General features: G+C 47.1%; 2 protein-coding genes across 4 annotated transcripts in view; one reads left to right on the top strand and one right to left on the bottom strand.

Annotated features, from left to right (window-relative positions):
• CYFIP2 (cytoplasmic FMR1 interacting protein 2) overlaps positions 1–26,193 on the bottom strand; it is a 130,222-nt gene that overhangs the window by 31,322 nt on the left and 72,707 nt on the right. For all 3 annotated transcript variants that reach the window (XM_061189911.1, XM_061189912.1, XM_061189910.1), the window contains exons 22-26: positions 21,923–22,122; positions 20,968–21,055; positions 7,648–7,791; positions 6,032–6,122; positions 5,074–5,204 (exon numbers count right to left, since the gene is read on the bottom strand). In XM_061189911.1, the coding sequence (XP_061045894.1) occupies positions 5,074–5,204; positions 6,032–6,122; positions 7,648–7,791; positions 20,968–21,055; positions 21,923–22,122 (654 nt within the window). The remainder of the gene's footprint in view (positions 1–5,073; positions 5,205–6,031; positions 6,123–7,647; positions 7,792–20,967; positions 21,056–21,922; positions 22,123–26,193) is intronic.
• Positions 16,054–18,936, top strand: FNDC9 (fibronectin type III domain containing 9). Its single transcript, XM_061188374.1, has 2 exons — positions 16,054–16,218; positions 18,246–18,936. Exon 2 carries the CDS (start codon positions 18,253–18,255, stop codon positions 18,934–18,936), a length of 684 nt encoding a protein of 227 aa, XP_061044357.1. The 5' UTR covers positions 16,054–16,218; positions 18,246–18,252.

The raw sequence follows: 26,193 nt of genomic DNA, 5'->3' as shown, positions 1-26,193 counted from the left end.
GAGTGTGGGCCTGAACTGTCCTCACGTCCTGTAAAGATAAGTAATGCTCTCATGACCGACCACTATAACCACGGCTCACTCTGCTATAAGGAGGAGAAAATAAATAAACAACGGGCCCAAAAGCAGGGAACATTCTCAAGTCCTGCGTGGGAGGCCCTGCAGACGGAAGGGCTGTCTCCGCAGGGACTCAGGCCCTCCCTCGCTCCCATGAACGAATAGGGCCCTCTCCTGGTGTGTGCTGGCGTAACAAACAATGCGCTGATGGCTCGAAAACCACACAAAATTTGAACAAAAACTTGGTGATTGTGGAATATTTCCCTGATGATTTCTCAGGGTAAAAGATACTAGAGGAAATTCTAGTCATTAGGAACAGAGTTTCCTTTAAAAACACAACGGCCTTATAAATAGACACCTAACAAATATGGTCCATTTCAGATTCGATTCAACAAGTATCTATTAAAAGCCTGCCACGACCGGCCCTTTGTGGACACTTGATAAATGACAGACACAGCACTACCACTGTGCACAGTGGGGAGAAACAGGGCTTTTCAATCAGTCGTGTGGACACAACTTGGAAAGAAATTAAATTGAATTTCTACCTCTCACTCAACACAAACATCAATTCCAGGTGAATAATAGACTTAAAGGTCTGTTACGCCTGGAAAGGCTGAACTCTAAAACTCTTAGAAGATAACATATCTTCATGACTTAAGAGTAGGGGACACTTGTCTGAACAAGTCACAAGAGCATCAATCATACAGGAAAAAGAAAAGGTAAATACAATAAACCTTAAGAACTTCTGCTCATCAGAAGACATGCCACAGAAATATATTTGTAATACATGTATCTATAATATATAAATCATGTCTACCAATCAATAAGGAAAAGATAACTCAGTAATAAATAGGCAAAAATACTGAACAACATTTCACAAGAGAGGCTGTCCAAATGGGAATGCCACATGGAAAGAAGCTCAGCATCATTAGTCATCAGGGAAATCAAAACCAGAGTGAGATATCGCAACATATCCACCAGAACGGCTATGACTGAAAAGACAGACAAATCCAACTGGTCATGAGGATGTGAAGAAAAAACACTCTCATGCATTGCTGAACGGGAGTATATACTGGTACAAACACCTCGTAGACACCTCAGTAGTATCTACTGAAGCTAAACATATGTCTACACATCAATCCAGCCATTCCACTACTAGGTATTTACCCAATAAAAATGAGAGCATACATCCACCAAAAGAAATGTATAAGAACATTCATAGTATCTTTATTCATAATGGTATCAAGCTGTAAACAATCCAAACATACATCCACAGTAAAATGGATATTCAACTAGTCTATGTACTGAGAATACTGCATACTCCATACGCAATTGACCCTTGAACACATGGGTTTGAACTGTGTGGGTCCACTTATTCATGGATATTTTTCAATAGTAAATACTGCAGTACTACAAGACCCATGGCTGGGTGAATCTGCAGATTGGAACCATGGATATGGAACGGCAGACATGCAGGGCCGACTGTAAAGTTACACACAGATTTTTGGCTATGCAGAGGGTAGGCACCTCTAATCCCCATGTTGTTCAAGGGTCAACTGTATTACTGTACGCTTGTTAGACCTTCATTAAAAACACCAAGCAAACAAACAACCCATCCCATAGGTATATACATGTTTTTCTGTACTGATATTGCACCCTGAATTTTTTATAAGCACCGAACTTAAAGAAGAAAATATATCTTTGTCCAGACAATCAATCTTTTCAATTTCTATTCTCTCCATCCACAAATCAATGATATATTAATAATCTGTTAAAAAAAAAAAAAAGGCAAGCCACAGAGTAAGAGAAGGTATTTGTAGCAGGATATGGAACCCACAACAGGACAGAACCCTGCAAACATTAGAAAAAGACAACACGAGTGGGCAAAAGGCTTCTTACATTGTACTTTTCAGAGTCCTTCCAGTTTTTCTGAAACTATGATATACTACTCGTATTTTTTAAATTAATTTTTAGTTCAGTGATAATCATGAATTTATTTCCCTTGTAAAAAATTCGACATTCCAGATAAGGCAAAAGTCCCTGTTGACCTCTAATCCTAGCTCCCTCCCTGATACCTAGAGAAAAATGACTGAATTATTTGGGATGATTTTCCTAGATTTTTTTTTCCAATGCAGGGTTATTTTGTGAGCTTTGTTTATTTTACTTTATGGCATCATAATGTACGTCTTGTGTTGGAACTCACTTTTTTTCCACTCAATATTATGTCTTTCACCATTTTCTATGTTGTATGTGCCAAGCCACTTTCATATTTTATTCTTTTTGACTGTTACACAGTCCTCCAGAGCACAGATGTTCCAGTTTAAATCGCCTGTCCTCTACAGACATATATTAAGAGTATCTCCTTCCTCCCTCCCTCCCCTCTTCCTTTCGTTTTTTTGTTATTAGTTCTCCTATTTAATGAGAACAATCAATATGTCATTTGAATATTTAACTCCAGCTTCATAAATTAAAAAGCTCCTGCCTCATTCTAATCTCTGAAAGCACTGTCTTAGCTTGGGGATTTCCCCAGATGTCTAAGTAGAAAGCAGAGCGCACAGCTTGGGGAGCCCTGATTCTATGTCCCCTCCCCACCCCCATCCCCCCAAGGACTGGGATCAGTACCAGAAACCTTCGCTTTTGTTCTTTCACCTCTGCTGCTGATGTGCTGTGTGACCTCAGGCAAGTTGCGCCCTCTCTGGTTCTCCACTTCCTCACTTATGCATAGAGGGGGTTGGGACATATATACTGTTGGAGTCTCTCTCAGCTCTGAAGATCTTTGATGTGAGTGTCCTGTTGTCCTCCGTGGTATATGCAACTGACCATCCAGGCAGGGATGCCTGAGACGGAATTTTCCTTTCCTTGTAGCCTCATCCACAGTCTGCCTCTTGGGGTCTATACAGGGGAAGCTAACTGATGCTCCTCATGAAAGGCGGCGCTGACGAGAGACACTAGGAACTGAGGCCTCAGGGACCCGCCCTCCCCCACCTCCACGTCTCCTGGTGCTCCACTTCCTGTGGCCTTGAGCGGTTTCGCCTATGTATCTTATCCCTGTGACTTCTGACGGCTACGTTGCCATAGCAACCAGGCCCACTGAACCATGTTAAAAACCTGTTAGCGCGAAGAGGAACACTTAGCTGTCTCGAGAGTCCATCTAAAGGGGCACAGAGAGGCTATTACTCCCCAAAGAAGAAGAGCAAATCAGGCTGTGTTTCAGAGACCGTCAGGTGGGAAGGGTCTGAGAGAGCAGCTGGTCCACATCCCTGGCTGCAGAGATGGGATGTCGAGGTGTGCACTGAGCTGGCTCGCCGCAGCTCTCTCGGTTCGAGGCAGGAATCCTCTTGGGCTCTTATTCTGAGATCTTGCTCTTACTGCTTCCTTCCCACCTCTTTCTACCTTTGTTCCACCTCCTTCCAAATTCCTTCCTTTTCCTGCCCTTCTCCCTGTGCCTCCTGCCTCCAAGACGACCCCTGGACTGAACAACTACAAACAGCCTTGCCCTTCACTCACCTTCCAGCTGCTTCTTCTCCCAACAGGTAAAGGGTCTTTAAAAAAGTAAATCAGACCCCCCACTCTCCATCTCACAGCATCCTAAGGTTTCCCGCGGGACCCACGCGGCCCAGGACTGAGGCCACCCACCTCTCCCACCTCAGCCCCCACCTGGGCGACATTACCTCTTCACTCCAGCTCACTCCAGGGTTCTCTCCATTTCTGAAAGACCTCAAGCTCCATCCTCTCCAAAAACAACACAGCCTTCCTGGCACCCGTGACTCTCTATCTGTCCTGTTTCTCTGTTTATTCTTTCACAGCACGTACCATCTGCATTCACGTCTCTGGTTGTTTACTGCTTCAGTCGCCTCCCTCTCCAGAATAAAAATGGTAATAATTTGTCTCTCTTATTCATGGCCATTTACGCACCACTTAGGACTGCACCTGGCAACGAGCAGGCTCTCGATACCCTTTTGCTGAATGTGTGTGCAGACAGAGGAAGGCAGGAATGGACGCTGAAAGATGCTCCTGCTGCGTCCTGAGGATCACGCAACACCCCTCTGCATTACCTTCCACTGCGCCGGCTGTACCAGTCACCCCGCGCCTGGAGGGCTGGGCCCACCTGTGGACGCCTCACGGGACCAGAGCAAAGTGGAGAGCGCTGGGAGTGTGTGGAGAACGCAGCCTCTGTGAATAAGCCATGAGGGCTGGCCCGGTGGAAAAGAGAGCGCTGGTTCTGTGTGGTCCCGAGAGGTGGAAGCATAGGCACTCGTGCTTTTGCCCATGACGATAACTCCGACCAATTATTTGGTTCTTACTGTACTCACTTTACATGCCTTATCTCCTTTCAGCCTTTAAACTGCGTTGCAGGGTAGAATCACTGTCTTCCATCACAACAAAAGGAGACAACACTACAGGCCCTTCCCTTAGCCTGAAACAGCTGTCTCTAGTTCTCCACCAGGCCAATTCCTGGTCATTTTCCAGGTCATCTCCTCAGAGAAGTCCTCCCTCACCCTCAAGACCACACCAGGTTTTAGGTTCCCATCAGACGGGACCTGGCACTCATCCCTCGCAGCACTTGCTGGGACAGTAAACACATTGTTTCTGTGTAAACACTCGTTCAGTGCAGGTCTGCCCTCCACCATCCAGGACACGAGACGGGGCCCAGCTACCTCTGCATCCCCCAGTGCAGTGCCCAGACTGTGGCAGCCAGGAGTTACCATGTGTCTAGGGAGTGAATGGAAAACCCAGGCTCCGATGGACTGCTGAGGCCCTGCTGCTAGCGGAGGGGGTCTGGGATGGAACCCAGGCCTGTCTGACTCCAGGGCTTGCTTCCCCCCAGTGTCCAAATGGTCGGAGTGGTCTGAATGGAATGGAGACGAGCGTGTGCCCGCCCTGGAAGAGCACAGAACTAAGCTGCAGGGCTCCTGGGCGGGGTGCGCTAGAGGGGCCTCGGGCATCTGTTGAGGTTGGGGTTGGGGGGGGTCCCTTCCAGCCTGGAGACGTGCCAATCCCTCGTGGTTCAGGACTCACCAGAGCTTGCTCGATAAGCAGGCAGAACAGGATGGCGTTTCCCACCTCCCTCAGACTCTGGAACACGTCGGTTTTGAGCTCTGCGTACTCGATGATGTCCTTCAGCTGGTGGTGGAAGAACTCCAGGATCCCTGGGAGATGCAGGGGGGTGGTCAGCTGGAGGTTCGTGCTAATCACTATCTGCAGGGTCTCATGTAATACTCATAATGACACCACGGACTAGGCACAATTACCCCCATTTTCAAATGAGGCTCAGAGAGGGTAAGTGGCACGTCCATACTCACACAGCTAAGTGGCGCAGCTAGGAACGAAAACTAGAGCTTTCGGCCCCAGCCCTTTCCTACTCTGATTCACACTGACCCAGTGCCGGACATCTTGGTATTCAGAAAAAACCCCTGGTGCCAAACTCATAGTCTCCACCTTTCCCCACCCCTCAGGCCCTAAATTCAGTCCATGTGCCTTCACTATTAGGAAAGGAAAGACTTATTTCTCTCCCCAGAGGTTGAGTGGCAAAAACTCCTATTTCCTGACTTACCTTAGAAATGTCACTTTATGCCACACCTGGGGCACCGGCCTCTTTCAAATAGACACATGGAGGAAGGAATGTAGACGTGCTGAGCTAAGGAAGACCTTTATAGCTATACCTCGCTATTCATGGTTTAACTGTTCTCTCATTTGTGGACCTCTTCCAGGTTCCAGGCAGTGCTGTGAAGCAGGCCCAGTGGGCATCAATTACTTTCACTGATGGAAGAGGATACTATTACTCAGGGGGATTAAAAATGGTCCAAGGTGATTTAGTGGCAGAGGTAGGGTGCAGACCCAGTGCTCTGACAGCTTGCTGCCGTGTTAGAGAAGCAAATACTTCAAGGTAGATGGCCAGACTCTCCTTCCACAGTGGGATGGGTCTGGACTATTTTCCTATCACCACACCCCCCCCCTGGTTCTCCTGGTCACCAACCTGGGGAGCCGTACTCATGCCGGGGCAGGCGGCATATCTTGGGCATGACCTCGATCAGTGTTTTCACATATTGGAGAATGGTCCCTTGGAGCTGACAAAAGAAGGGTACAAGATGAGTGAAATATAATCCACCGCTGCTGCATATGTGTATCTTGGGGCTGAACGCTGGGCTACTGGGGCATATGGAGGTTCTGTTGAGACCCGTAGGTAAGTGCTATGGACTGAATATTTGTATTTCCCCCAAATTCATATGTTGAAACCCTAATCCCCAGTGTGATGGTATTTGGAGATGGGGCCTTTGGGAAGTTAATTAGGTCATGAGGGTGGAGCCCCCATGATGGGATTAATGCCCTTATAAGAAGAGAGGGGAGAGAGAGACATCTCTCTTGGTCTGCCATGTGAGGACACAGGAGAAGGCAGCTGACTGTGAAGTAGGAGGACGGTCCTCACATGTTGCCACTGTGATCTTGGACTTCCAGCCTCCAGAACTGTGGACAATAAACATTTGTCGGTGAAGCCAAATGGTGTATTTGTCACAGCAGCCCGAGCTGCCTAAGACAGTAGGGCACTGCCCCCTGAGAGGAGAGGCAGGCTCTCTCCCAAAGGTGCGGGGCAGCCTCCTTGCCCTTTGTAAGGAAACATGGGCCTTTGTAAGACAGAAAAGGGAATGCTCTCAGTGTTACCTTGGGCTGACAGACTTCAAGGAGGGCAACTTCTAGGCATGGGGTCCCTCCTGGGGTTGGAGTACTTACATGAGATCCAAACTAAGATCTAAAATGAAATGGGGCCAGGGAGCTTGAAGACTGAGACAATATCTAATTTAAGCATGGAAAATTCATGGCACATTCATCCTTCCTGTGTCCCAGGCAGACATCTTTAATCAATTACCACATCTTCCTTCTTAAATTTAGCTTCACAACCTGGAACAACCCCTGGTTATACACAGCTGCTATCAGAGGACTGGAGTTAAGAGGTGAATCCTGTTTGCTATTCCTGACATGGATATGCATTAATCTATTTCTCTTTTGTCATCTCAAAATTTTAAGAAAATTTGTTGAAATGTTCAGCCTTGTTGCAGCAGTGTCCTGGGGAATTAAATGAAGGTTCAGATGGCCATACTTGGGGTGGACATAGAATGGTGGCAAAGGTCTATGGAATTCCCTCGAGGCCAGTGGAGTATTGGTAGCACCAGTCATCAAGGGGGAGAAGTGTGTTGATTTATTAGAGATGTCTGCCATGGGCATGGGAGGGAAAATGGCAGCACATGTGTCATGGATTTGTCATGCTCAAATTAGATAATGCAGCACAGGAGATGGGTATGAGCAGTCATTAGTAGGCCTTAAAGTCAAAATCAAGATTGCTGAGTTCAGTTAGTAAGTACTAGGAGTGAGTTCAGCGTCAGAAAAGGAGAGTCAAAGCCACAGGTCAGAAGATGCACTGAAATGTTACAGAGTGATAGGTAAGAGGAATCAGGGGATAAGGGCAAAGGATTCCCTGGGTGATTCCTACAGACAGACCTGAAGAGCCTGTGACTTGATTTTCCAGGCCAGGTAAAAAGTGAAAGCAAGCCTCATTCCTCTCAACCCTACTGGCCCGTCCCAGGCCCCCTTCCTTACCAAGCTCTTGACGATCTTCAGCAGTTCCTCCATGACCACAGCGATGCCCTGGTAACCCAGGAGTCTGCAGATGGTCTTGAAATGAGGGGGTCCCACGAAGTTCCTATATGAGCTGTAGATGTGGCTGTAGGCAATGTTGAGAGGCTGGAAAACAGAGGATGTGGCCAAGTCAGTGGCGGAGAACTGAATGGACATTCTGTGAGTCCTGGCAGGAGGTGTTTCAATCATACAAAGGATAGAAACTTGATATCCTTGTTCTCTCACTGGGGACCCCTATGAATAAATACATTTTGCAAGCTGCTCATAGAGAATGGTGGTCAGTGACCACAGGATCGAGCAAAGGTCATCAGATGGGGCAGCAGTTCCCTAACAAGAGGAGAAAGGGCCTCCAGGTAAATATGTTTTTAATAGGACTCATGCTACCCACAACTGTCCACACACAAACCAGGACTTTCACAATTGAGCCATGGGATGAGGGTAAAACAAATGATTTCTTTTCTCTAGGGGCATTTTCAGTACTAGGAACTGGCTGGAAAGACCATGTGAGAACTCAACAGCTGATTCAACATTGCCTTCTTTCTACTCTGAGGCATCTCCATCTATCACAGGGAGGCGTCTTGGGAACCAAGAGGCCTGGGAGGCAGGAGACTTCTGCTGAGTGCATGGGAAAATCACGTTGGCTTTCTGAGCCTCAGTTTCTTCACCTGTGAAATAAGGGAGTTGGATTACAACAGTGGTTCTGTAGCTTTTCGATTAGCAATGAAAAAAAAAAAGATGCCACGGAAACAAGTACATGAAACAGACAGAAGCAGAGCTGCTCTGATTGGGTGCTGGTTGGGGGCCACCTTCATTGTCCTCTGGACCCCATGAGATGCCATCGCTGAATTAGTGGGATCTCTTTAAGATCTTTCTGTCTGAGAATACAGGGCCAAAATAAAGGGCTCTGAATTTGTCTCACCTAGCTGGTGATACACTAAGGTTATCATTGACTTTGTTTTGAAATGCTGCCACTTACGGAGCACCTCATGCCAGGCTTCATGATGCCCTCCAAGTGCATTTTCATTTAATCCACACAACCAATGTATGTGATCCGTGATCCATACAATTCTTGGCCCTATTTCACAGATGAGGAAACTGAGGCTCAGGGTGGTAAGTAGCTTGCTCAAGGTCACACAGTTCATAGGTAACTGAGCCCTGATCTGAACCCAGGTGGGTGTGATTCCAAAGGCCATGTTCTTAACCTCTACCTACAATGGTGAACTTTGGAAGCTGAATTATTATGTGAACCATAACCTTTTTTTTTTTTTTAAGAAAAAACTTCACTTCTAACCTTAGTTCTGAGTATAGTTTTCCTATCGGGAATTGTAAAAATCTTGTACACAGAACATGCAAATATGGAAAGACCACATCTGATATTCTATTAGTTGAAATTCTCTATAAGCTGGCTAATTAGAAATCCTACATGAATTAAATAGGAACTGTAATGATGCTTTTGGAGCTCTGCAAGATTCTCAACTCTGGAGCCATCAAGGGAAGATTTAATTATGTTCAGTCTAGGTTTTGCATTAAGTATGTTTTACTATACACGAATTATTCTAAACTTTACAAAACAAGCATCACAATTATAGTACCCTTGAATAATGAGGATACACGAGGAACACAATTAGAGTGCCCACTAATAACAAGAATTCGTGAGGAATCAGAACACCCACTCATCCAGCAGGTTGAATAACAGTTCTCTTGGTAAGCTAATGCCTATATATGGGGAGGCTTGGAATGTGAGAAAGCAGCGTTCTGCACTCAACACTGGTGTGCCGTCACAGCAAAACTTTGCCTGAACCTGGGGGAGGGATACCTTGCAGGTAGTTACTAAAGATTTCTAAATGGTATGGGGCAGCCGTGGTTTATGTAAGGAGGGAAAATATAACTGATTAAAAGCATGATGTTCACTGAGTTGATGGTCAGCAAATCCTGGAGCATATGAATTGTTGAGTTTGATTTAGTCAACCATGGGGCCAGCCCATGTAATTTTCCGTGTATGGAGCAAACCATTTCACTGTCTGTGTAACAGGCCACCCTGCCAAACAGGGCGGGGACCAGGGAGAGGTGAGTGGGGTGGCGCTAGGGCACACATGGTACAAGGTGCTCAACCTCCCAAGTGAGTGCATCTTAGTTCTGGCCCTGTAATCAAAGGCCCACTCTGTAGTCTCCTGTTTCCTCTCCAAGGATGAGGTGGGTATAAAACAAACACCAGACACACCATGGCTTACCTCTGGTGGGGGAAGGAGAGTGACCAGAAAGGGGCATGAGAGAACCTTCTAGATGATGGAAATGCCCTACATGTTGACTGGGTTCTTGACTACACACATGTATACATTTTTCAAAATTCATGAAAGTATATGTACACTTAAGATCTGTGCATGTTATTGACTGAATGGTTGTGTCCCTCCCAAATTTTTATGTTGAAATCTTAACCCCTATTGTGATGGTATTAGGAGGTGGGACCTTTGGGAGGTAATTAAGTCATGAGGGTGGAGTACTCATCAATGGGATTAGTGCCCTTGTAGGAAGACACATGAGAGAGCTCTACGTCTCTTTTCTCCATCGTGTGGGATATGATGAGAAGAAGGCTGTCTGCAAACCAGGAAGTAGGCTCTCAACAGACACTGGATCTGCTGGCACCTTGATCCTGGACTTCCCACCCTCTAGAACTGTGAGAAACCATTGCTGTTTAAGCCACCTAGTTACTGTATTCTTGTTATAGCAGCCTGAACTAGGACAGTGCATTTTATTGCTTATGATTATACCTCAATAACAAAAGTAAATTAAAAAGCCCACTGGGCTGTATCATAGCCTAATTTACTTCCCAACATTTGCTTTCAAAGATTAAAAAACATGATTTGAGTTTCTTCCCAAAGAGGGCTGCAGCTTAAGCCTGCACAGGCATGTGAGAAGGATGACTGGGCTGTGCTCACAGCCCGAGGGGCCCCTCATGGACTCATCCCCCAAGAGAGCTGCCTCCTCACTCCCCACCCACACCAGGTGCTGCAGCCTCTCCTCTGAACCCAGTAAAGCTCTGGGCATGTTCAGTCTTCTTTCAAATATCCTGTGAAAGGAACTTTTGAGCAGCAGGGAGCTTTCAATGGATATCCCTGGAGGGAACAAAAAGCAATCAGCTACTTTTTTCCCCCTGTATGATTCTCTGACTTATTTTCTTGCTTTGTCTGAGTCCAGAGTTATTTACTGGGGTGGGCACACCTGATTTCAAATTCCAGTTCCATCAGTTTACTAGCTAGATGATCTTGAGCAAATTACTTAAACTCTCTTAGCCTTGGTCTTCCCTAAGTAAAGATAATAATACCAACTCCTGTAGGGTTGTTGGAGGTTTAAATGAGATGACATACATACGGCACTTAGCATGGTGCCTAGCATGCTGGAAGCACCCACTGAAATAACAGCCCTTCATACTCCTTCGTTTTGGTAATTTGGTAAGTAAAGACTATGAAAATACAGCTTCCTGGTCAAATTTCCGCCAGCAGCTTTGGCTATAGTCATGATTCTCTGAATATGGAGAGTACATCTGTGGGGTACAATTTCATACAACACGGTGTATCCTACACAGTGATGTGACAGAGGGCAGAGCTGAGACCAGCTGACGGAACATACCCAAAAGTGCAGATTTTGCTCAATATTTAGAACTTTATAAAAATAGGAGCTGTCCAACAACAGACTGTGCTGGGTAAGGACGGAGACACATGACATAGGGGTGTTAGAAGGGAGCCCTGCCTGGGACAGAAGGTTAGAATGGATGTGTTATTAACTCCCCTCTGAGGTGCAAGCTCCAGTGTGGTCCTCCGGGCGCTCGTCCTTCTCAGTGGTCTTCTTAACCCTCACTCCCACCCAAGGAGTTTCTAATATAAGTCTCCCTTAGCACTTCCTGGCAAGCACAAATAAAAATATATTTGGGTAGGTGGAAACTGTTTAGCAGCTCTCCCCAGTTCTAGGCAGAGAAGAAGAATTGTGGAATCGTTGTATCACACACAGGGCTTAAAAAAAAATCCCCCTTACAGACCCGCTCAATGCACATAGGAGGCCTCTTGTTGACATTCCTCCATCAGTCTTGGATTCTGGTCTGGACCATTCAGGCCTCAGTTGATGACCCAAGCTCAGGAAGGACCAGCATGAAATGAGCAGAATTCAAATCCTCCTTCTAAGTGAGCAAGCTCCCTTATTCCCCAACTCCCCCCACCAAAAACACACCACACCCATGCAGGAGGAAACACATACACATGCTGGAAAGTACATGCACACACATCCACGCAGGGCACCCATCTGACCTGCTGGCTCAATAGGAGGCTGGGCCCTACTGAGAAAATGTGGGAATATGGGAGCCGGGGCATTTTCTGAGGTTTGGCAAAGAAAAACAGGAATGCGACATGACTTGAGACATTGGAAACTGGCTACAAATCTCTTATACTGAACCAATCCTGCTAGCTGACTCAGGCTACAATCAATGTCTGCCTTTAGAAACTAATTATGTACCCTGTTTAGGATGTCTCACTTAAAATCAAGCTTGGTTACATCCATCCTGCACAAAATAGATAGCTTTATGAGATCTCAAGAAATAATCCTGATTCAGGAATTGGAGCATATTATTAATGTGTGACACAGATGCACATATTTTCAAAGGCGAAACAGTGTGTGTGTGTGTGTGTGTGTGTGTGTGTGTGTGTGTGTTTTCTGGCCGTACCGTGACACGTGTGGGATCTTAGTTCCCTGACCAGGGATTGAACCCGCACCCCTTGCATTGGAAGCACAGAGTCTTAACCACTGGACACCAGGGAAGTCCTGGTGTGTATGATGAATTCCCCTGAGGTCGAAACAAGGCTCACACTAGGGCAATGTTTAGATACCGATGATGACACTAAACAAAAGACCAAACCCACAATCTCTAAAGACCAAAACATTATTGGGAAGTTATTGGTATAATTTAAGGAATGATTTGTGCCACAATCGATATCACTTGCAAGGCTGTTTTATGATAGACTCTCTACAAGTTAATTACTTAGAGATATTTTTAAAGTTTCCACTCATATACTAATTTCAGTTACTAGACCAGTTGCTAAAGGCTTTTTACATTTAATATTACCCCTAACCCTAAGTGACAGAGCTCTTAGGTAGGGGTACTTGACCTCCAAACTCCGGAAGAAGAAACACTTGCTGACTGAATTTCTCCAAAGGTAGTTGGTGTCTTCCCTGCTTCTGCTGGCTACCTTCGGTTGGCTGGGTGTTTCCTCTGAGGTCTTTTAATTCCTTGCCTGTTCCTATCACCCTGGAATCCACCAAATTGCGAAGTCCTGCCTCTAGCTCTCTGACAAGTCAACCACAAGGCAAAGAGCTACTGCTGACCACCTATGACTGAAGGTCGACCCAGCAGAACGGCAGTGCATCAAGGAGGCTGGCTAGGAGCTTGGGCTCTGGACCGACAGACCTCAGTGTAGGGCCCTGCTCTGCCACAGCCTAGCTTTGTGATACTGGTCAAGTTACTTAATCCCTCTGAGCCTCAGTTTCTCCCTTTGTACAATGGTGATAAGACGGCCTATCTCAAAGAGTTCCCCATGGGTAAAATGAGAAAACACATTTTCTCATGCACTGAAATGTTCTCAGTGGTTATTTCTGAGTCATAGGATTTTGACTGCTGTCTTTGAACTTTCTGATACTCTTTATGTACAACGAGCATGTACATTAAAAAAAATAAAGCTGTTTTAAGGGGAGAAAAAAGGAAGGAAGCATCATGCAGAGTGCAAACCTTGTCCATTACAGCCTCTGGATGAAGCTATGACCAACTCAGGAAATGGCTCTGACTCACGGACATTTTCTTCTTAATAATAATGGCTACTATTCCTAAGCTCAGCACTACAGAGATGGGTTTGTCTCACTGCTACAACATTATCAGGTGGGTAGTATTGATATTTGCCTTTTACAGAAGAGTTAACCAAGGCCTAGGAAAGTCAGAAAATTTGTCCAAGGCCACAGAGTCAGGATTTGAACCTAGCCTGGGGACTTCAGCCCCTGGGTGCCAATCAGCTTTGGGACCAAGGTGTGCTCTCTCACTGTCCCTTCACTGCCACCTTCAGGGAGGGAGCAGGGGTCCCACTCTTGGCTGGTTTCCTCTGGCAGTGATTTACTACTGGTGTAAACCAACCAGAGACCACCTGGCCTGACAGCTGAAGGGGCTGCCACTCAGGTGACTGCAGAGGAGTCCTGCCTGAGGGTGAAGACAGTGAGCCTGGCTGGGCTGCGATCTCCTGAGCCAAGTGTCCCCAGATGATCCGTCTCATCCACAAGGGCTCACTGGCTTCTCTGGGTGCTGCTGGGGAATGGTGATGGCCCAAAGGAAAAGGATGAGCCCTGGACTTGGAGTCAGGGACCCGGGTTCCACTCCTGGCTCTGCCACTAATCAGTCACCTGGCCTGAGGAAAGCCATCCCTTCTCTCAGGATCTGTGAACCAAGAGGACATCTAGGCCTCACATCCTCCAAGTGTCTCAACTTCTCAGATAAAAAGCTCAGGGTGAAAAATGGCATCCAGGAGCTTTAAAAATAAATTCTTGTTTTCAGGGGCAAAGGCTTGAGCTCCAGCTCGTCACTCCACAGGCCCCCTAACGCTGGTATTTTTATTCCCCTCAAAATAACCTTCTCAAAAGGCATCTGCACACTACTGCATTGGCCTTTCTGTGGAGAGGACGCTTTCATGCTCTGCAGGGAGTCGCCATTAGCATGCATTACAGCAGATTCTAGACAGACCTCTGGGAAAACTGAATGCCATGGGAGGGAAGCACAGAGCAAGTGTCTAGTTGAGGAACACCGGGCATTCCAAGACCCCACGCCTCACAGAGACCCTTGGCCTGGGGAGGGTCTGTGACTCACCGGGCAACTCTTTATAACTTTTTTTTTTTTTTTTTTAATTTTATTTATTTATGGCTGTGTTGGGTCCTCGTTTCTGTGTGAGGGCTTTCTCTAGTTGTGGCAAGCGGGGGCCACTCTTCATCGCGGTGCACGGGCCCCTCACTATCATGGCCTCTCTTGTTGCGGAGCACAAGCTCCAGACGTGCAGGCTCAGCAATTGTGGCTCACGGGCCCAGTCGCTCCGCGGCACGTGGGATCTTCCCAGACCAGGGCTCGAACCCGTGTCCCCTGCATTGGCAGGCAGACTCTCAACCACTGTGCCACCAGGGAAGCCCTCTTTATAACTTTTTGATTATCACTGATGTGAATCAAAAGGAGACCTTCATGGGTCCACTTGGATACTTTGGCCAAGAACCAAGAAGAAAAAAGATGACTTTTAAAAATGCCTAATTTGTGTTATATGATTCAGGTCTAAATCCATCGGAGCTAGGGCTGCTGTAACAAATTACCACAAACATGGTGGCTTCAAACATTAGAATCTCTCACAGTTCTGGAGGCCTGAAATCAAGGTGCTGGCAGGGCCACGCTCCCTCCAAAGGCTCTAGGAGAGAATCCTTCCTTGCATCTTCCAGCTCCTGCAGGTCCCTGGCAGTCCTTGGCTTATGGCAGCATCACTCCAATCTCTGCTTCTGTCTTCACATGGCTTCTACCCTTTGCATCTCTCTGTATATAAATCTCCCTCTCCTTTCTCTTACAAAGACACCAGTCATTGGATTTAGGGCTCCCCCTAAATCCAGGATGATAACATTTCCAGATCCTTAACTAATTAAATTCACAAAATCCCTACTTCCAACTAAGGTCACATTCTGAGGTTCTGGGTGGACCTGAATTTGGTGAGGGGTAGGGGTGGGGAATGCTCAAACCAACTCAGTACGAGTGTCCTGGCGGTTCAGCAAGCCTCACGTGGGTTCAGGCCTGGGCAGGGGGGTAGCACTCATGTTTTCTACCTGACATCCTGATCTAGCCCAAGCGATGAGCTTTACAGATGATGGAACTGAGGCCCAGAGAATAAAAGTGTCTTGACCAGTGGCATACAACTAGGTAATGCCACAGGAGGCAAGAATAAAGAAAGAAGAGGGTATAGAGGTGGGTAAGGAGGTGGGGTGGCAGTGGGGTGGGGTGGGAGGGGATGAGGATGTAATTACTGTTTTACTTGTGGGAAAACAGAGAACGGCAGCTTTGCATTTGCAACCATTGTCCAAAGAAGGTCTAGATGGGGAGAAAAATGATAACTAGCTTTATTAGAGACACAATTTAGGAGACTTTGAAGAATTAGTACCACTCTGAGGATCAGTGTGCAGGGGATTGCCTTTTTTTTTTTGGCCAAAGGAATGAGAGAGCTCCTCTCACTGGGCAAAAGCCTTTCCAGACTGGTCCGTGAAACATCGTGCGTACAGATGCCTGCTGGTTGCCATGGTGAATGATACTGATCTGAAGAAATGAATAATGTGAGCGTTGGGGGCGACAGTGGAATTACTCAGACAGTGGTGAGAGAGACATCAAGGAGAGCCCAGAGCAGAGGAGGGGAGAAGGCACCATCCTTCAGCTTTGGTCCACTCTGCCTCTGAGGGCTGCATTCTAACCGGATCCACTGTGAGCACCAGGTAAGGGACACAAATGGCTCTTCTTGGAAATGGAAATGGCTTTTCCTTTCACACTGCTTGGAGGAGGGCCAGGCAACGGTAATACGAACAGCTAAAAATAGGGGGGATTTAGAAACAGAAGCAGTGGAAGAAAAATAAATAATGGGAGATACTTTGTCCTAAAAGCTGTGAATGCTGCATCTTGACAGAAAGCTCTTCAAAATGTCTGCTGTAGAAAACTCAGTCTGCAAAGACAGCCAGCACAGATGTAAGGCAAACAGGAGAAGAGATTCATGACAAGAAACAGCTTTCCTGATCACTACTGAGGGAAGGGTTTATGAGGGCTATTGCCTCTGTATCGTAAGTAATGAATTAAGCTCTTGTCATTGTGGCCCCTACTTATAGGGGTGTGGCAGGGTGGACGGGTATGTATGAGAAGGAGACCCATGGAGGGAGTGCAGACACTCAGTGTCCTCTGCAAAGACTCTCGCTGGAGGGATCTGAGCACACCTGCCTTGTCCCTTTCATCCCCCATTTTTCTGGGAGAAAATTTCCAGCCAAACGGAAAGGAACTCCCCTTCCTGAGCAATTTAGTTCACTGTCATCCATAGAGAAGAAAAACAAGGCCTGAAAAATCATTCACTGCTGGGCATCTTCCTGCAGCTCACTTCCTCTAGGAGCACGGGCATGAACACAGGTGGTTGGAGGGAAGCAGGGAGGAGAGAAAGCAGCTCGTAATAGCAATCAGTGTGGCTTAATATCCAATTCAGGTTAAAATCTGATCGACTGTTTTTTACTCTGTCATTGCAATCTGCAATGAAACCTTCTGCATTTCGTGTGAGAGAGGAGGGGCAGAGAACTGAGCTGGGTGAGATCTATCCGTGAACATACACAGGTTGACTATGGCTGTCTCTGAATTTTAGCTCAGGGGAAATTCAGCGGAGGAGAACAATCTCTCTCAATCACATAGAATTAAAAAGAAACTAAAAAGCTCGAAGATGGCGCACTTTTAGCAAAGCGAGAGGGCTGGCGATCTGAAGAGGGCTCATTTCACGTGTCGGGAAAAAGAGCAACCCAGACTTAGTACCAGCACCTCATTTTGCAATAACATTCTATGACTAAACCCGGCAGCCTTGTCTTTATAACTCCAGTGGTTACGTGGCTTTGGGTCTTGTACTTGTTAGCTGATTGCTCCTCTCAGATTGCTCATCTGTAGAATGGGAATCTAGTTCAGAGGGTGTGATGAATAAAGGATATCTATTCTTATATGCTGAGCTTCTAGTGACCTGTGACATAGCAACTGCTCGCTGTTGCCGGTTATTACCATCATTAGCAGTCACAGAACCAGCAGTATCAAACAGTAGCAGTTATGCTGGTATTCGGAGCTGATTATCTTGACCTGTGAAACTCATTTCCTGGGTAAATCGGCTTTGAAAAAAGCTAACGAATGGACAAAACATGAGCAGAGGCTTTGGGGAGAAATCAGCTGCCGCTGAGTGACGACGCAAATCTCCTCTGGCTACGGGCAACGGCACTTGGAGGCTAAAAACACAGTGGCCAGAATGTTCTAGATGAATGAGCTCACAGCACTTGGGGCAGAAACAGGAGTTCCAGAGGGAAATTTTAGGTGAAACAACTGCCTGACCTGGAGGTCACAGACCCGTGGTGACTAACGCGGGGACTCTGAGGCTGTGCTGATTTTTCCTTTCATTGCCTTTTTTCCCCTTCTTTTTTTTAAGGTTTGGGAACAATGTTGTATTTAAAGAATCTGAGCCATGGCAGGATGAGGCTGGGGGATGTGGGTGCATCTCTTTTGGGCCTGAAGGCCCCCAGCTCTGGCATGAGACAGCCCTGATTTGAACCGTGGTTCTGCCATTTCTCGGCTCTGCCTAGCTGAGTACTGTCACCTCTTGGCCTCCATCTCTTTGTCTGTAAATTGGGGTCCATATTAGTCCCCATCTCGAATGCTCAATGCATGGTGGCTATGATTATCATAAATAAACACTTAAATGAGGAGATGACACTCTGCACTTTGATTCTGGTTTCAGAATCGAGATGAACATCGAGGTTGGGAACGTTTCTTATACGGGAGCCGTCATTTCCTGGTCGTCCTCGGAGCCCTGCCTGGAGGACTATTACCATATTATGTACAGGCCCAACTGGAACAGCATCTTCTCTGGCTATCTTCGCTACAGCTTCCACCACGAGGAGAAGGTGCCTCGAACAATCAGCTCCGCGGTGCTGGAACACCTCAACCCTTCCACTCTCTACTTCCTGTGCATCAGCTGCAAGAAGATCCTCTTCCCCTACAGGCACTACTGCACCATGTTCCACACCCTGGATAAGAGTCCACTGGCTGCTGGAAGTTCCCTGGTGGACCCCCAGATCTCCCTTTGGGTGCTGATGGCCATTCTGCTGGCCTGCTTCACGGCAGTCTTAGCCTTCATCTGCCTCCAGTTCTGGTGTATCCGTTGCCATGAGCCTCGATGGTCTTACAGAGCCGGCCTCATGGAGGAAGCCAATGGCCTGGTGAGATGGCCAGAGGAGGCCCCGGGTCTGGGTCAGGGGGAGGAAGACCTGCAGGGGCTCCCCCTGGTGGAAGTGCCACGCAAGAACTCCGGAGCTGACGCGGAACCAGAAGCCGCAGCCGCAGCGGCTGAACAGAATGCCCCCGACGTGGGTGCCCTGCAGAGGGAGGGCGGTGTTCATCCTGCCGCACTGCCTCCTTTTGGGGAGTGAGAGGTGGAGGGGAGGCAGCCCACATCAGGTAGCTTAAAGCCCTTCACGCAGCAGGTCTCCGGTAAAAACGCATCTGTAGACTACCCGTTCGCCTCCCCTCAAATGTCAGAGCTCTGACACATGGACCACCTGGTTGGATGAATGCCCTTTGACAAAGCTTCTCTAGCTGGAAAACATATAACCCCCTGGTGTGCAAAGGGAGGAACACGGCATCTCTTAGGAGTGTCCATTTAGGGTAGGGGGGCTCAGTTAGGAATTAAAAGCATTATTTCAATATTAAAACAACCATGAATATATTATGGCATAGAAAGTGAAATCTGCATGACTTAAATAAAACACAAAACTTCCAGGAGATTTTTGAGTTGAAGATGGGCTCTTTAGTTATGCTTTCAGTCAGCTGAGGCAAACGTCCAGTCTCCTCTGCTGTTGAGGGGGATTATTTTGGAAAGATGTGAGAAGCCTTGCTCTAGAGTGTTTTCCAACTTTCAGCCAATCGCACACCACTTTGTACCCCATCTTCACTTTTTTAAACCACAGACTATCTTTACGGTTATTAACAATACCTTTTCTTTAAATTGACTCATTTTTTAAACTTATTTTAAAGCATAGCCTTATGCTACTCCCCAAATGAAAACCCAGCACCCTCCTGCTATAAATAGAAGGGAAGAGACATAATAAATAGAATGAAAACAAAACAATACTAAATTTGACTTGGATACTATTGCCTACTAAGGACTCTGAGCTCAGGGCTCTCTCATCTCTGATCAAAAGGGAGATTAGCAGTCGTTGGAAAGGTATTAAAGACATATTAGCACCAACATAAGACTTGCTCCTTGATATAATCAGCAAGGTTTGAAAGAGTATTGCAAAGGGAGTTACTTTGTGAGTGACTGTTAATTCATGCCATGACTGTGAACTGTCTACAGTGCTGTCTGTAAGGGTTCCCTGAGTTGAGAGAGTTGCCTTGACCAGACTGGCTGCTCTGGAGAAGACACCTGTACTCTCTCAGCATCATCCTAAGACTTTCTAAGCCCCACATTCAGGCCCAAGTGAAGGGCACTCATCTTGGTTCCTCACACTTCCCAATCTAGGGCTCCCCGACCTAGAGAAGCACCTTTTCTAACCATGCTATATTTATCCAGTCACTTCTTCTTCTAAGTCCATCTGTGCTTACTTTGTGAAAATGGGGTCAAAGGTGGCAATTTTTCATCCGTCACACACAAAAAAATCTTGGCTTTTTTGCCGTTGTTGTTGAGCTACTGCACCCTTTCTGTGGCGTTCTCCCACACAAACCCGCAGGGTAAGAAACGATCTCCTACATATGTCATGGTGATGATAAGACTTTGTGAAGGGTGTTCCCCAGTGCCCACCCCGGCTGTGGAAATGGAGCTGGAGGAGGGTGGAGATGCGTCTGCTTCAACCTTTGCTAAATCCCCAACACGGAGAATCTGCCCAGCATCTGGCCTACAGTGGGGGCTTAAGGAATGTCTGTTTAACGAATGGCAAAGGACTGAAAGTCCAGAACAGGCACCACCTGGGAGCTTTGTTAGTGTCAGGATTGGCACTGTGAACAAAGCAGCAAAGAGACAGGAGGAGACCTCTCAGCTCTAACTCCGGCCATCTGGGATTTCCTTCAAAGCTCCACCTTCCCAACTGCTTCCTGTCTGCAAATCCCTCATCTTCACGGAGCACAAAATCCCAGAATCGCAGGATGATACCGCAATGAATCAACCGAGAACAGGAGATGGGACGCCGAGACAAGGAGACCCACACACCTATTTCCCTGCTTGCCTCGTAAAGTACCCCCCAGACTGTTCCTGCCCAGAATCCAGCCCCATCAGGTCTGCGCTCACCCTCACCCCTGCTAGTTGTGAACAAATAAAGATGAATATACTTGCAGTTGTTTCTGCCTGGATTTCACTGCTGCCTCTGTATCTCCATGCTTCTTGCTTTTCTGATTTGGGGAACACTCTTCTATCTGCTTTTGCTCACTAGTCCTCTTAGAAGTAGGACACAGGCAAGACCACTCACCTTGGACCCATAGAGGTAATAAGGCTGGACGTTGGCGGGTTTATCTCTTTGCGGTTCTTGGGTGAAAGGAATGGCAGTTCGGACAAAACTAATAGAAGAAAAGAGACGGGGTAGCAGTTAACTGGGTCCTAATATTATTCTTCACGGAACATGATATAGCGGGAGCCCTTCCTGATCAGGTGCAACCACACTGTTTCTTAGGCGGTGGCCTATACAGGTACTTCTGACAGACTCCCGTTTAACTCCTATCTCCTTTTCATAGATGGGAACACTGTAATCCAGGTTCACAGGCTCGACTCTGGGCTTGCAGCTGCTCAGACAGTGGTCAAGAAAGTCGCGAACAGGGTGGGCCTGAAAACAGCCTTCTCCAGGGCTTGGACCCTCCACTCTCAGTTTGGTTTCCTCAAGAGTAGAGTGCTGCAAACTCTTTCTATAAAGGCCCAGATAGCAAATATGTTCTGCTTTGCCAGCCAGATGGTCTCTGTCACAACTACTCAACTCTGCTGCAGCATGGAAGCACCCATAAACATGCTCATAAACCGTAAATGAGTGAGCATGGATGGCAGAGTTCCAATAAAACTTTGTGCATTTCAAATAATTTCTACTTGTCACCAAATTTATAATTCTTTGGATTTTTTCCCTAGCCATCTCAAAATATCCATACCATTCTTAGCTCACGGGCTGAACAAAAAGAGCTGGCAACTAGGGGTGCCTTGTGGGCTGGAGTGTGCAGATCTCTGCACAAGAGGATTGAAAGTCCCAAATCTTTAGAGAACCAGAAGTCCATCTTGCTAAGTGTGTGGATTCCTCCCAGACCCTTCCGTGACTCTGGCACATACTTATTCTATGCTGGCCGTGAGCCAGGCCCTGATGACACTGAGAGGGCTCGTATGGAGGAGACAGCTGGCTGCTTCTACCGCCACCCCCACTCTGCTTTGCACAGAGACTCCCTTACCGGTTGGTGGACCCATTGTAGCAGTAGTTGGGGAGGAAGTCGAAGTTCAGCTCCCAGAAGACGTGCAGGGTGATGCGGCCGTAGGGGGCAGACACGTTGTGATTGGCCTCCCGGAACATGGCATCGAAGCTGTCCAGGGTCATGTGCTTACACAGCAGCCGGTGTGTGAGCCGGTTGATCTCCAGCAGCCACTCCAGCTCCTGCCCAGAGAGAAAGCCCACGGCTGCTGAGGACTTACATACGCGCCTTGCACGCAGACACCATTATCTGACAGATGCCTTTCATGCAGGTGAGGGCCCCTCAGACAACTTTATAATGGCCAGCATGGGACTAGGACCGCTACAGTAGTATGCGACATTCCCTTCTTCTGAGTGAAGGAAGTACCAGACCATGCCCAGGGAGGCTGCATGCCTGCCTACAGAAGGGGACCACAGACCATGTGCAAATCCCTTGTCTGCACCCCCTTGGGTAGAAAAGCATGACTACTTGCTCTCCAGCTTCTAGGTTAGTAAGGAAAAAGCTTGTCCCTCTGAGTTGCAAGTAAAGTAAAGGAAAGTTGTGAACATCCATCCATCACCAGAGGCTCTATCTCCACCCTGTAGAAAGCAATCAAAAGAGCTACCACCTACTAAGTACTTACAATTAGGTTGGACCATGTGAAACTGTTGTCAAACACCACTCAATGTTAGTAATTTTTTATGGTTCAGTCTAATACATGCCAAGCAGTATTCTAAACACTTTGTATGTGTTAACTCACTTCATGCTCAAAAACCCCTATAAGGTCAGCATGATGGCTGTTCTTACTGTATACATATAGAAACTAGGCTTTAAGAAGTGCAGTAACTTGGCTTCAAATCCAGGAAGCTGGGCTCCAAAGTTCACATTCTTAACAGTTGTATACTATAGAAATTTAAAAAAACAGCTGTGGGCAGAACGTTCCCTCCTCTGGACTCCTCCTGTGCCCCTCAGTCACACAGGGGTTGGTTACACATGTTGGCAAAGGTTTGGCTGCAAGCTGTGGACCAAGGGCGTGCATGAGCTGTGGGCCCTGGTCATTTGAAATCCAACCTTCAGGCAGAGAACAGGAGCAGAGTGGATAATATCTGGACAGAGCAGGTCACTGCACTTGCTAGGAAGTAAAAAGGATAAAATCCTTTGGGCTGGCTTTAATTCCTTGCTGTATTGCTATCAAAGAGAATCAAAGCACAATTCTGTGCAGAAAGCATCTCTGTGATGCTCTAGGACACTCCTGTACTGTAGTGGTTAAGCCAACTTTTGAGATGGGTATGACTGCCCCTGTTTCATAGAGGGGAAAACCGAGGCTCAGAGGGTGAAGTAACTTGCTCAGGGTCATAGAGTGAATACAGAACAGGGCTTAGGATGTGATCCCAGGTCTTCTGACTCCAAATCCTGTGTGTTTGGCCCCTGTGACACAGCTGCCTGGAATAAAGAAGCAATGACTGAGAAAGCCCTTTGAAAAGTAAAGATGGCTTTACAACATAAAAGCTAAAAGAATGTCGGCAAAGGCAGTTCCCCAGAGTGTGGCCAGGAGGTGGGATGGTCAGAGGGCCAGCTGTAAGAGCTGGGCCTTGGAGCCCAGTTGTCTACAGTCATAGGAGGTGGCCTCACACCAGAGATTCAATTTTATTCTCATCAGCCACAAGACCCCTCTGACTCTGGTTGGGGTCCAGAGTGTGGTAGACCCAGACCACGCTTCCAATCTTGGAGCTTCGTCTCTCTGAAACTCAGATTCTGTGGCTCTAAAACGGGGGCAAAATACTGTAGCAAAGCTTGCAGCCTTAACTGGCTGCAGGTAAGTGAGACAAGCAGGGGGAGGAGGGAGCCCCGGGCTGGGCTGTCCGTGGCAAATTGGAGAGCCGCTGCCAGATAAAGGTGGAGTGGCTACTTCACGCCATCTGATTATTTGTTACTACATCGGAATGGGGCTTAGTGATGGCAGATCCTGCCACCTCTTGAAAGAAGGCCAAAATCTGGATTGCAATTCTGGAATGGTAGCTGGAAGAATAAGTTTCCAGTCACTGCGCACCGTGAAGTAAATGAAGGGTGGAAATACAGAATCAGCTGTCTGCTTCCATCTCTTGGGGCCTAGCTAGCTGGACGGCATTTTTGTTCCTATTCACTTAGGGTGGGTAAGTAAGTAAGTAAAAGTAAGTAAGTAAATAAATAAATAAATGCAATGAATGTGCATGATTTTATTTCTAAGATCACTGAGTCCCTTAGCACATGGAGGTGCCCTGTTACCATGAAGAGAGCTACAGATGAGAAACTGGGATTGAACAATTTCTGTTCTAATGTTCTGTGATTTTAACGGTCTCAAAGATGTGCATCAGAGACTGAAGGAGAGAGGGCTCAACTCCGCTGATATGGGGGTGCTGGAAATGTAGGTCCACTTCTTCCGCCATGCCACAGGAGTTTTTATTACGTAATACAAACTGTGTTTTGCATCAGCCGTGTACTTCCAGCCTTTCAATCAGAAGAGGGCACTTGCCTGAGGGATGCAGGGCTCAGTGCATCAAGGCACAGAGGTTTAGAAGGCCACAGGGGTGGTCCAGGTGCCTTCTGAGAGGATGTCAGCTCTCTATAGTAAAGCCGGTTTACTGGGGAGCAACACAGAGAAGCAGCACTGGGGAAACAAAACACCCAAACGGGCAACTTCTGTGAAGTAGTGGAAAGGGCTTTTCCACGGGAACCAGAAAACTTGAGTGTCAGCCGCACTTGGCCGTTAACCAGCTCTGTGGTCCAGGCGGGCCAGGAGAATAGGGGTCTCAAACTCAGGCACAGCAAGGCCTGGTAGGTCATCCCATGAATGAATCGTGCCACAGGGCCTGCGGCAAACCCAGGAGAGCCCAGCCCAGCCGATGGGAAAGTCTAGTCATTTCTAGGCAATTGCTGCCATCTGGGAAGGCTGGTCTGAGGTTGCCAGAGCTTCTGCAGTTTTATTCAAATTCTTCCAAGTGTTAAGTGTTGGCTCCAAATTTAAAATATGCTTCGCAGCCTAAACAAAACACAGCCTGCAGGCTGCCAGCTCTCAACTTTGGCATCAGATCCCTCCGAGAATCTATTTGCTCAGCTGCGTAGGATGAGGGCCACCGACCAATGAAATCTCTGCAACCCTCCCAACTGGGCAGCAAGCCACCCCCTCCCCTATCTCAGGACGGAGCTTCTAAGGTGGAGGGAAGGGCTGACGGGAGCACATCCTTTGCTTTGTTTCTCAGAAGAGGCAGAAGGCTTCTCAGCCAAGGCAGTGGGGGCCTCCTGACCCTACACGAGAGAGCATCCCTGGGCTCTCCTCTTCATGGGCTTCCTGGGAAGTGGCTACTCTCCTGGGGGATGTTGCCCTCACCTGACAAACACAAGCTTTCACTGTTTGTTTTGATTTTGTTCCCAGCTAAAAGAACATTCAGTGCCTTTCAATGGCTGGGAAGAGGCCATAGATACCCACACACACCCCAAAACCAGTTTTTCCGTAAGATATGCTCATTCATTACTGGAAAACTAGAAGATACAGACAAACAAAGAAGATAAAAACAAAAATCCCACCTCTTGGAGATAATCACTGTTAACATTTGGCAAAGAAAAATATTTCTTAAAGTAGATCTCCCAGAAGAACTTGTGCTATGTCATAGTCTCTCAAAGTCAGTGACCCAGTACTTAGGTGGGCAGTTGGGTCAAGTTCTCTTGGAAATGCTTCTGAGAATCTACCCTGAGAGCACTTCATTTGTAGCTCAAAATTTCTATGTTTCTCTTTTTTCATAAGCTATTTTCATTAAGTGCAAGGAACTATGCAAAGCTCTTTCCAGGCAGTATCTCATTTCATCCTTTCGACAAGTCTATGAGGTGGATTCTAACATTTCCTCCATTGTACTACAGGCTTGCAGTATAAGATAAGTTAACTCACCCAAGATCACCCAGCTAGTTAAGTGGAGGGGCCAGGACTGGGACCCCAAGGTCTTTCTGATGCTAGAGTCCTAGTTCTTAGTCCCTTTTTCTTTCTTTCTTTCTTTCCTTTTTTATTTAATTTTTTTTAACTTATTTTTTGGCTGCATTGGGTCTTTGTTGCTGCACGCGGGCCTTTTCTAGTTGGGGTGAGTGGGGGGGCCTACATTTTGCTGTGGTGCGCAGGCTTCTCACTGCGGTGGCTTCTCTTGTTGCAGTGGCTTCTCTTGTTACTAGGCACGCGGGCTTCAGTAGTTGCGGCGCACAGGCTCAGTAGTTGTGGCGCACGGGCTTAGTTGCTCCGTGGCATGTGG

Source organism: Eubalaena glacialis, chromosome 4 (assembly GCF_028564815.1).
Source record: "Eubalaena glacialis isolate mEubGla1 chromosome 4, mEubGla1.1.hap2.+ XY, whole genome shotgun sequence".
Classification (NCBI taxonomy): domain Eukaryota; kingdom Metazoa; phylum Chordata; class Mammalia; order Artiodactyla; family Balaenidae; genus Eubalaena; species Eubalaena glacialis.
Note: the sequence above shows the minus strand (reverse complement) of the source record. Positions and strands in the feature narration are given on the sequence as shown.